The sequence below is a fragment of the Varanus komodoensis genome, unplaced genomic scaffold (genome assembly GCF_004798865.1).
Source record: "Varanus komodoensis strain SLA01 unplaced genomic scaffold, ASM479886v1 scaffold14_1, whole genome shotgun sequence".
Classification (NCBI taxonomy): domain Eukaryota; kingdom Metazoa; phylum Chordata; class Lepidosauria; order Squamata; family Varanidae; genus Varanus; species Varanus komodoensis.
Genome location: NW_025335438.1, coordinates 17804077 through 17816493, shown reverse-complemented (window position 1 = coordinate 17816493; position 12417 = coordinate 17804077). Strand labels below are relative to the sequence as shown.

General features: G+C 37.8%; 1 protein-coding gene across 3 annotated transcripts in view; it reads right to left on the bottom strand.

Moving 5' to 3' along the window:
• Window positions 1–2677: 2677 nt before the first annotated feature.
• The window catches only part of ATP6V1H (ATPase H+ transporting V1 subunit H), a 36766-nt gene continuing 27026 nt past the window's right edge, over window positions 2678–12417 (bottom strand). For all 3 annotated transcript variants that reach the window (XM_044423997.1, XM_044423998.1, XM_044423999.1), the window contains 4 exons: window positions 12131–12256; window positions 10281–10382; window positions 7417–7530; window positions 2678–3036 (listed from right to left, as the gene is read on the bottom strand). In XM_044423997.1, coding sequence (XP_044279932.1) covers window positions 2976–3036; window positions 7417–7530; window positions 10281–10382; window positions 12131–12256 — 403 coding nt within the window. In that variant the 3' untranslated portion in view covers window positions 2678–2975. The remainder of the gene's footprint in view (window positions 3037–7416; window positions 7531–10280; window positions 10383–12130; window positions 12257–12417) is intronic.

The following is a 12417-nucleotide window of genomic DNA, read 5'->3' as shown; positions in this document are numbered from 1 at the left end:
ATCTTATCCCCACAACAACCCTGTGAGGTAGGTTGGGCTGAGAGTCTGTGACTGGCCCAAAGTCACCCAGTTGGCTCCATGGCAGAGCAGGGACTAGAACCTGGATTGTCTGAGTCCCAATCCCATGCTCTTAACCACTACACCACGCTGGCTCTAGTTCTCTGAAGAAGTTCAGAAATGAGTTAAAATTTTTATATTTAACCCCAAGTGCTAGAGTTAAGACTAATGCTTTTGTTACTTGAAAGAATGTCCACTTTCTTGATTGATTTTTGAATTATATTTGGAGCTTTCAGCCTGTGCCATCCAACAAAATGCCTGTACTCACAGATTTGTACATAATTGTTTAGAATTCTTTATGCTTATAATCTCTTATTGCCTACTTTGAGTCTCCTGCTATATGTTTCAGCTTTGATACAAATTTCTAATTTCACCTATTTATCTGGCTATGTCATTGATTGGTCAAATCTGAAATGTCAATTGATGCATCCCATAGTGTGGTAGCTGACTGGCAATTTAGACCTTGCCCAGAGTATTTACTTGGGAAGATGTAGTCCTAAAGATGTATCTCAAATTATTAAGCCAAATCTGAGTGAGCCAATTAATGTAATCTTACAGGACATTGACAGATTATCTGGAGCCAGGGGTCAGACTAGATGGCCCGGGAGACCCCTTCTAACTCGTTCTGTTTCTATGTTTCTATCTTTAAAGCTGAGTTTATGGGGGAGGATAAACATATTTGAGGTGACTGTAATTCCTCATACTTTACATGGTGTTCTTCTATTTATACCTGGCAAGTATTTTCAAAAATGAAATGTTTTGTTCAATAAATTTCTCTGGGGTACCATTGCATCATAACTATCTCTGAAAGGAGTGCAACTTCCAAGTAAAGCTAACAAAGCTTCTCAAATCTCATATCACAAGTAGAAAGGGGCAATGAAGAGGCTCCTGATCATGCCTATATAGTCCACATATTAGGCATCCTGGAACCTGAAAGCATACCCCTACAGGCATTCAAAACTGACAGATGTACCAGCACCATCTCAGAATTTGGATCAGCAGCCCCATTCAACCCTGAAGGGGGTTTAAGTTCTTCTAAAATAGTGGAGCTTACTCTGTACAGCATGGTTTGTTACCATTTCATTTTTCAAGGAATGCAAGGCAGCCTACATACAGTTTATCTTCAAACAACACTTCAAGGTAGTTAGGAGCAGTCACTGACCATCAGCCTAAGTCACCCAGTGAACTTCATGGCCAAGTAAGGACTTCAGCCCAGCTTTCCTGACTTCTAATTTCCTGCACTACTTGACTGCAAGTTCATAAACTGGACCCTAAAAGACCAAAAGATGAAGGACGGACATTTACTTTTCCTTGCCTATCTGTCAGGATCTGGGCTGCTTTGGTGGCCAGAGCAACCACCACATCTGCAGGACCACTCCCAGGCCTTACTGAAGGTCTCAGTCTGATGAGCACTAGCTTGGGAGTTCTGGGGGAAGAGCTACATAAGAGCAAGCTCTTCCCTCCAGAACTGGCCTCAGTGAGGCAGGTCTTACTGTTTGCTATAATGTCTGTTCCTGATTTGTGTGGTGGCTCCTGACTTATGTTGCCTCAGCAGCACAGGTCCTCCTGTTTGCTCTGCCTGCATCCTGCCGGACCTTTCCTGTTCCTGCTGTGTATCCTGCATCTTACAATGTTGCCTCAGCAGCACAGGTTTATCTGTCTGCTGTTGTGCCTGCAACTTGCCCTGAGCATGCCGCCGCCTCCCTTCCCATGTTGCCTTGCACTTGTGCTTACTGCCTGACCTATATCCTTCCTTGTTCATGTGTCTTGCCTTGTGTTGCCTCCATAATGCAGGGCTTCCTGGTAGCTGTGGTTCAGTTCCTGCATCTTGCCTGACCCTTGCTGTATCCTGACCCTGTTGTCTCCTGCATCTTGCTGTGCATCTTGTCCTGCCATCTATCCTGCCATGTCATGTCCCCCACCCTGTCTTCCTGCTCAAGGTACCTGCACCTTTGTTTGTTCTCCTGGTTTTTGACTCCTGGCTTGTTCCTGACCACATCCTTGTTCTGCCCTGATGGATGCTTCTGGTTCCTGACTTGGTCTTTCCATTAAACCCTCTGAGTTCTCTTGTCCTGGTCCTGGTGCCTCTTGTCTCTGGCCACTCACATCCCAGCCGTGGACCCTAACTATCATACTGCATATGTATTCAGCAAAGGAATAACATGGGAAATGATATGCTAGTAAAACAAACAGGCAAACAAAATATAGATTAAGCCTCAAGTAGTGGAAACATAAAGCTTAGATTGCTTTTCTAGAAAATGCATCTCATGCTTACTATAAACTATTAATAACTAATGCTATAGTCCTATACCCACTCACTTTAGGGTAGACATGTGTAGGATTACACTCTAAACATAGGAAAGATGAATGACTTGTATTTTACTAAATTACTTTTTAGATAGTTAAAGCAAATTGTCATTACTTCTGAAGATTTTAGTATTAATTTTAATTGATTTAATATTCCTACTAATTTATTCATTTCATTGTCTTTCATTCTTTCTCCCCCTTTCATTTATTCACTGTCTTTGTATAAGTTTAAGAATCTGCCAAACGAATTATTAAAATCAGTCTTTCAAAATGAACTTCATTTATGGCAAGAAAAACAGGAAACACAGACAACTGATGATATGCAATGATTTTATTTTATTTTTCTTGAGACAATAAATGCATAAAATAAAGGCAGCACATATCTGCTATATTTCTTGGGTTATTTTTTTGCAATACAGAATGACTCCAGCTAGCAAACCTTCAGGAACTGTTAATTAGGCAATAGGTGTTATTCCAGGCAACAATACAGGAAAAATAATGGGGTAGAAATCTACACAATAGCAAGAACAGGCTGGAAGGAGAACCACATTATTTTCTTACTGGCAGCTTCAAGGCAGTTACAGTTACTTCTGCCAAAGGAAAGTTGAGTCTCAGCTTCGCGCTGTGGCTGTTTGAGGTTGCTCAGACTGGAGCTGTTTTCCAAGATACTCCCTGGAAAAAGGCAGGGGAGGGAGAAGGACAACAAGGGGTTTTAAAGAGAGGTTTAGTACTTAGTTGAATTTTCAAAAAGAAATAGTGGCTACTGTTTCCAAAAAGTAGTTCAAAACAAATATGCAATTTCCAGCATGTCAGTCACTCCTTGGCAACTCACAGACATGCCAGTTTTAAGCCTGAACTTTAAAATGTAAATGCACAATAAAAGGCCTACAACTTCCAGCATTCCCCCATCAGGGTAGCTGGCTGACGCGTTTCAGGTCCAAACTTTCTAAACATGCATAGGATTGCACCCTGAAACCCATACAGTCCAGAAGAGTGGCTACATTTGTTTATAAACAAGTGGTATTCTTTAATAGATTTTACTGTTACCCTTTTAGATTAATGTACATGGCTTCTGATTATTTTCCAAAGGTTGCAATCCATCCGATTAGAAGGAAAATTCATACTTGCTAGCAAATATATTTGTCCTAAACAGATGTATGAATTTTGCTTTTTGGGATCATAGCAAGTCAAATAAGCCAATTTTTTAAAAAAATAACCCACAAACTTTTAAAACCAACTAAAGTGGCATTTTATAAGGTTTGCTGACATATTTCAAGTGTGAAATACCAGCCTTGGAAATAATTTGTCCAAACATCTCTTCTTCCCTATACTTACTGTTTCTTTTAAAAACTCTATGGTTGGCAGCTGGGGGCGGGGTGGTCCTTGTCATAACAACCTAGTTATTTCTGGAATCTTAAAGGACCATGTTCTGGTTCTATACTTATCAATGCTCTATAACACAGTATGCTTGTGTTAAAGTTTAACACTAGGGCAAGGCAGTATAAACATTGCTATCGCCCAGTACAATCTTCTATTCCCCTGTTAATATACAGTCTGTCCTGCTACCAGTCCTCCCCATATAAATGTAATAAAACAAAAATCATTGGTAAAAATGCAGCTAAGCTGTTTTCAAGCTTAATAAATTTAAGTCATAAATCAGACAAACTTAAACATGGGAACCATATGATATTGATTCTTGGAATATAGCCGATATGACTGTACAGGTAGCATTTAATATGAAAGGGTTTAAGATAGAAGCATAGAAGTTATAAGAAAAAGGAGATGAAAATTATTTCCCACACCAATCTGTGTTGAATATGGATTATGTTCACAATACAAAAGAAGGAAAGCTATTATACCAAATGTGGCGCTGTTCATCATGTTCTATACACTTAAAGGCATTATTCTGAAACATGGGAAATAGCCATAATCTAGATCACAGTAGAATGATGTGGGGAGAGGGAGAGCAATCTCTTCAAGAGACAGCTTCTAATGTCTCAATGTGTATTTTTAACAGCTTGAGCCTGAAGAATAGAGCTGTTAGAGTAACAATTTTCTATAGAAACCCAGTGTTCAAATTTTAGGAAACTGTATTGATTTGCTTTAGAAAATCAAACCAAAGATTTAAGCACTCCTACTGATATTATGCAAGTTTGGGTGGTTGACTTAAATTGCAATGTTTGATTAAAATACTTAACTTCAGTTTAAGGATGTCCCAAGTAAATTTTTATCTTGAAGTCCTATTACATATTTACTTTTACTACATTGCTAATTAGAAGATGTCTTTTACTTCAAAATCATCTCCTTGATAGCTTAAAATTCATTTCAAAACTTTATTTGCTTGATAATCTAAGATAATTTTTTCATATAAGGAAAGATATTTTTACTAAGCTAAGCAGAAAATAATTTGCATGTTTAAAAGCTTTGCATTTTTACACATACCAATATAATTTAAGAGGTCTAAATAAATTGCAACTGACTGAACCTTAATTAGACTGTGACAAGGAAAGTGTTAAGCACTATTTCTCCAGCAGAGACACTGGAAAAGAAATTACTATCATCAGCAAACAAATGCCACCCCAGTTATCACCACTGTATATTATGCAGGGTAAAACTGAAACAAACAAACAAAAAAAACAAGAATTCAGCAAAACCAGAATCTCAGAGTACGGGAACACTAATTTGCCTTCCATTCATGGAATAGGGTGTTGCTCTTCTATGGCAGGCTTTAAGAAGCCCATGCTCTGAATGAAAACATGCATTAGCTCCACCATATGATGCCTCGAGAAGAAGTTCCTGTTTTAAAGGTAAGAGTTTTCCTTTACTCAGGGCATCCCAATTCCCTTGCTAGCTGGACATTTCTTAGAAGAGTATTCACTTCATTACCCATCATTCTTTGTATTTGCAACTGCACAGAAAGAGTATATGGATAAAGTTACAGCATGCATTCTGAAAGGTTATGAATAATCAAAGAGTTTGCAGATCTAACTTTTTAATTTTTTTAAAAAATGTCAAAATTGAGCCATTCTGCATAAGTGGGGAAACTTACATTAAGCAGTCATCCCCAACCTGATATCTTTTACATTATGCTGGACTCCAACTTTCATAATCCCCAACTAGCACGCCTGGGGATGAGGGAGATGTAGACAACACATCTACAGAGCAGCAGGTTGAAGAGCGCCATCCTGAGTATACATAGGCCAGCACTATTACATTATAGTGGATAGCTAATGGGATTAATGGATTTTACACTGTGAAAATCAACACTTTAAAATAGTATTATTCTGTTCCCAAAGAAAAGGGTGATAGTAAAAGTTCTACTTTTGTGTGTTTTCTGTAGTTTAGATTGTATAAAGTGTGACTGTATGATACATGAGGAGACTATGCTTTTGAAAGTCTGTATTACACAGGAAAAAAAATACATTTGAAATGTTGAACTGATCCTAATTAAGCTGCTATTCAATGTTACTTTTAAAAGAGGGGCGTGGGAGCACACAGAACTACTTCTCCACAAGTATTAGCAAAGAATCTAAGGAATAAGAAAAATATTATTTATTGATTTATTTCTATTCCACCCTACAGCTGAAGCCTGGGCAGTTTATTACAGCACATAAAATCAATCAGCATGATGCTGAACAGTTGGTCAGCCACAATATCACTGCTAAAAGCAGGAGCCAAGGCTGCTTTTAAAATTGTTCGATGCAATCCTATGTATGACTGCTTAGACCAAAAAAAAGCCCTAACTGTTCCAGCATTTCTCAGCAAGCATGTAGGTTTGTTTGTTCGTTCTCTGGTAGGACTTTTTTCCATCTATGCATGCAAAGGATCAAATACTATGAGTAAAACATCTTTTTACAACATGGTGCCCTCCAGATGTTTTAGATGTAACTCCCAGCATTCTGACCATGGGCTATGCTGATTGGGACTGATGACAGCTGAAATCCAAAATATCTGGAAGGTACCAGTTTGATCGCAAGTCTGCTCTACAAAGTCCTGATTTATCTACTTAATCACGACATGAAGTCTTTAAAATGCAAATGCTTTTTAATGCTGACTAAATCAGAAGAATCTGTCAGCAGTTTATAACCCACGCTTTTGCTAGGGTAACTTAAATTTTATGAACTGGAAACAAAGCTTTGATTTTATTCTTCTTAGAAATAGCTAGTGCAATTATCTCTTTTGATACAAAGGGCTTAGACTATAAAAGATGCATGGATCTTGTCAAGCAGCTCTTTGGTTCTGACCTCAATACAATGATGAATTGTGTTTTCCTGGTTTCAGACAACACAACAATCCTTCATGGTAACGAGAAACCATAGAACAGACTATCATGGGGTTCAGGTGATACAACAGACCAACAATGCTAAAAGAAAAAACCCACTGTGGCTTGCCATGTTGTTTAAAATCACCCCCACCCAAATTCAGCAGGACATGTTTTATATTGAATCAGTGAAGAAACTTTTAACAAATTACTTTCTTTTAAATGCTCAGACTTTTAAAAATGCAAGGATATCTTACATTTTTTCCAACAAACCCCCAATGAACATGAAGTATGCTGCAAGCCATTCTAACAGAAACACAATTAAAGCTTGCAAAATGAGGTAAAATGAGAATTGCTGGGGGGGAGGAGGTAACTATATTAATTTATGGTTTAAGCTGAATGTCATTCTACACATTTGCCTACTGATTCTTCAGACAGCAAGAAGAAACAGGAAGGTCCCCAGCCATTTGGTAACAACATTGTTATTTGCAGGATCCAATCTAAAAATCAGCCAAGAATTTCAATGGTACAAGATACAAATTATCACTGTTTTTTTAAAAAAATCACAAGGTCACAATCCTGTGTATGCATAGGCAGAAAAAGTCCTCCAATTCACAGCAGGGCATTTATAAGACTTATTGTTTGTCTAAATGCTAGAATTTATAGTACTAAATGGCCTAAATTTTGGTCTGATTTTGGTCTAAATATTTATCCTTAGAGAAGAACTAAGTCTTTATACATCACAAAAATTCCTGCTGTCAGTGCAGAAGTGCAAGCAAGGTGTCACATACCAGTTGTGGACCATCAGCTTCTGCACAGCAAGCAAGGCGTTGTAGCGAACCTGCTGGTCTTCATGATGCATGTGGTTCATCACAAGTTGTTTCCCACCAAGCTGCTCAATCACACTGAAAAACAGGCAGGAGCATGAGTAGAAACATCACAGAAATGTTCTTCCATTTCCGATTACTGGCAGGCCCCACCATCTTCAATGCTTTTACAAACCAAAAGTCCTTAATTTCTCATGGACTCAATATCTTTTTTAGAACAGAAAGAATGAAGGCTGAAATATACAAACTTTGATTATTCAAATACACATTTTCCAAGCAGTCTAGGCTCTAACTTATAAACTTATCCAATAAAGCTGCGATATTCGCCCGTGTGTGTTCTTCTAATGGTGCATTTAATTGTGGATTGAATTCTCCCTTGGGGAGCACAAACAGTTGCTGAAAGTGATATGATGAAATTTTCATCCTTCACCACACCATTATTCTTCTTTCTCTTGCGTATGATATAGAAGCTTGTATCCTTTCAGTTCAGGGGAGAAGAATATTATCCGAAGGAACTGAACTTGTTTGAGGTTGCTCACCTGAACTCCTCCAACAGACAGACACACAGATACACAGCCAAGGCCTTCTAACACAGTTATCTTCTTTGCACTACCTCAACTCCATTTGGAAACTGTTGAGCCATTTGTAAGAAATATGAATATAATGCCTAAGACCTAGCTTAACTCTACTGGCCCAATTGACTATCAACCTAGGACCAACTTTGACACCCTTACTAAAGTTCTTAAGGAGACAAGGTAAATGTATTGAATTAGTATCAGTAAGGAAACAGCTGGTCTGGATGTTGAATACTATCACCTTCACAATGGGTGCACAAAAAGGATTTTTCCGCAACAGTTCTATCTCACATTCTCAGGCAAAAGCAAAGCTTAACGACTGCGTAATTGAATATTCTGGTCAAACCCACAAAGGAATAGGGTTTCTTTGTGGAATGGGAGGGAGACAAGGAATAAGCTTATTTTTCTTCTGTCCTTAAAGTAAGAAGCATCTTCTCAAGTGCTTGAAAGGATGACCAAAGAGCCTAATGTGATCAATGCAGGATGTGAAACAAAGGCAAAATAGCAAAGAAATCAAATATTGATGAGTAATTCAAATGCTACAAGGAGGAACATGGGATATTTCTGGAAGTCTTGTCAAAGGCAGCATCCAGTAGTTGACCACAATACTCACAAAATATCAACCCCACGTGAAAGTGTATGCAATTGTTGCATGTGTTGGATCATTAAGATTTATTAATGTTTCTGCATCCCATGTGGCAAAGTACCTGAAAAGGCTTGAGTGAACCCTAAACACTGAACTGCTGCAAAAGAAATATTGCTTTGTCCTTTGTAATTTAAGCCAGTGTGGTGCAGCAGTTAAGTGTATGGAACTGGAACTAAAGCTACCTGAGTTCTAGCCCCTGCTCAGTCATGGAACTTAATGACTTTAGGCCAGTCACAGACTCTCATCCCATCCTACCTCACATGCTTGTTGTTGTGGGGAATAGACTGAGAGCAGGAGGGGAAGAATGATGTAAGCCACTTTGAGTTTGTAAGGAAGTGGGATATAAATCTGAGGGAGGCAAAATTTCATTTTCTGCCATAATAGAAATGAAAGGATTGTATTGAACAGTGTCTAAACACTGCAGAGCTACAACTTTTGAGAAAACCTGTTTTTAACTTAATATAATTGTCTAATCAGGTACTTTGATTCCCCTTTCACAAGCCATTATGAAAAGCTTTAGAGTTAGGTGCTACTTGTACTAGTTATGTGAGTTTCAGTAGCAGTCATACAACACCAGCACAAAATTGCCAGCTGTTTTAATTTTTCTATTAGCACAGCATTGGGCATGTCTCAACGTTATTTTAAATATTCCAGTAATATCTAACATGGGATTTCTTATTTAAACAATGCTTTTTTCAGCAGCTCAATTCTAGAGGTTTATTTTTTTAAAAAAGCAGAATGCCATTTATTATACTGCAGAAGATGAAATAATTGGACTAGTTTTTCTGTCTAGTTTTAGATATATCTGTTTTGAATCAATCTCTCTCTCTCTCTCTCTCTCTCTCTCTCTCTCTCTCTCTCTCTCTGTGTGTGTGTGTGTGTGTGTGTGTGTGTGTGTGTGTGTGAAGAGATCTGTAACAGTTCAATAATAAAATCAACCTGTCAAAACTTCCCTTTTTCATCTCTGCTTGTTCCCTCTGTCTACTAACCCTGCCCCTCTTGCCTTCACAACATTTTTCTAATCAACCAAATGTCTCTTCCATTTGCAGGTCTATATCAACATTTATTGGGATGCTTCAAAAAGCTATCTGATATAGAACTCCTTTTCCTGCATGTTCCTTTAAGAAACACCAAGTCTCCAAGGATTGTACACTCCAAGGACTCTAAACAACAGCTCCAAGGATTGTTAGCATTGCTGTACCGAAAATGAAGAGCTATATTAACAGCAGTTTAGCAGTTTATAGGCAGCCAAGGAATAATAAATACCAAGAACATATTTAGAAGAGCATAATGGTTTGACAATTCCACCTGTTTTGTCTCAATCTGTTGCAGAAAAGCTACACACTTTCTTTACTTCTAGAAGAAACCTGAATGCTAAAAACCTGCATTGAAACAATGAGATTGTCTACTGTAGAAAGCTGGAAACATCCTCAACTAACTTGATATTTGAAAGCTTATTGTATATCATTTAGATTGCAGTTGTAGGCGCCTGACCTGTGTCTTAACCTCAGTCCACTTTAAACTAGCAAGCAGTCATACAAATTCTTCACAAATCAGAAGGAATAGCTCTGTCATTAATGCCAAAAGCAAAGCCCAAGTTTCCATACCGTTTCCCTCGAGGATAGTGTCGAACATATTCTCCCACATCATGAGCAGCTACAGCCAAGACCTGAGGGTCATCCGATACCTCCAGAAGCTTTGTCAAAATTCTACAGCAGGATTTCAAATATACAGTAAGATGTTTGTTTCAGCCAACAAGCAGGATTTTTTAGCACAATTCTATGCAGGCTCACTCAGTGTGGCTTTCTCCCAGGTAAGTGATTATAAGGATTGCAATATTAGATTTTTGATAGTAATATCCATACCAGAAGGGTATTCAGAGCTAAGCTACTTTAAAGTTCTGTAGATAAACAGATCTGAAGAAAGATTTGTGGTATTAGTAAAAACCTTGCAATATGAGATGGTGATTTTTGCTCCAAAACTAATTTTGTGGTCAAATCGGTCTAATTGTACAAAATGGTAAAAGCTGATAAAATTCAACAATTTTTCTGAAACATTATTTTAACATTTTTAATAAAAGACAGTATTTTGCAAATTTTCTAGATCTACATGGTATCACACTTTGTCAAAATTATAAAAAGCCTTTTTGGAGAGAGGGAGGAAAAGCTGCACTAATTTTCATACATGTTTTCATTAATCACAGTCTGAGGGATTACAATGAAAAGAACCATATTAACTAAGTTAGATCATCTTTGAATAAAGGAAATCAAATGATACTGATAGTTACCTATTTTCTTCACATTTGGCTAAACCCTTTGATCTGTATGCTATAGTCAGTTTAAGCTTTAACACTGGGGAACCAATGTACAAATTAAATTAACATATATCCTCAAATAAACATTTTGAACACATAATATGTATCATCAAAAGAAGCAAATATTATGCTTTACTGAACAGATACTAATGCACATTCAGATGTCATAGATTATATAGTTCTAGCTAGAAAAGTTTCTGTCTGGGGACTTCATTTCAAAGTAATTAGACATATACATACCCAGACAGCTATGCATGAACTCTTCAATGATTCCATCAGTTTCCAGAAAAAGTACCCAAACTTATCTGAACCTAAATAGAATTGCTGTTCTAGATTCAATCCCCTTTTTAGTATAAATCAGAGGTAAGGCTGCTATAATTAACTCCAATTTTTTTGCTTCAAAACACAAAAGTGTAAACTAAGGGTGTTTCTACATGGAAATGCTACCAAAAGGCATTGTGCAGCTATTTTGTTCTTTAATGCCTTAGTGGATTTTTCTAGCAAGATGGAATATGTTGTGGGAAAACATGGGAAGACTACAAGTGGAAGACTCTGTCTCTGCCCTCTGTAAAATTCCATAAAAGAGGCAGGACAATCACATGATAGATGACACATTGGGATGCACCTAAGATTTTCTACTTCATGCACAGCATCTAGGTGGTAAAGATCTCCAAGTTTCTATCATATTCTGTTTACTACTTCAGCTCCATGCACCCACACTTTCCCTGAATATTTCAACCCCAGTCTGTCAAGTTGTGCATTTTCCAACTGTGACCTGGAATAACCAAAGCCAAATCATAGTTCCCCTGACCCCAGTGAGTTCCGAATTTGTCCTTCTCTAGCTGTAGCTTCCCATGTAGCAGGATTAGCTTATTGTGAAAATGATGATTCAAAAGAGTAAAATGATAGGGCCAAGAGCTATGTTGTTTAATGGAGTAAGTCAAATGTTCCAGTGGGGATGCCAATATACTTCACCAGGCTTCACCTTTAGATATCAGGCCATAGTTCAAAGGGAGACATTACTTAAAAATGAAGTTATAGTCTCATTACCCTGTGTAGAACTTTGGTTATTCCAGCCAACCCAACCAATCAGACTTTTAACAGGAAAAAATGGTAGTGGTGGTAGAAATCTGAAGGACTTACTTCAACAGTTCGTAATTCTTCTCATTTAATCTCACAGCATTCTCTCGCCAGAATTTCTCAGACTTGTGAACAGGACTCCATTCTAATCTTCCTGACTTAAGCTCAGAACTGTACTCATCAAATGAACTGCAGGAGCAATAGAATATGAGATCGAGAGATAAACTTGATGCTTAAGAACAATAAATGGTATGACTAATGGAAACACCAAAGTACTATTCAGTGCTGCATATTTAAAGCAAGATGCTTCCATCAAAAGCTCCCACTGTTTATAAAGGTTTATAGGAGGT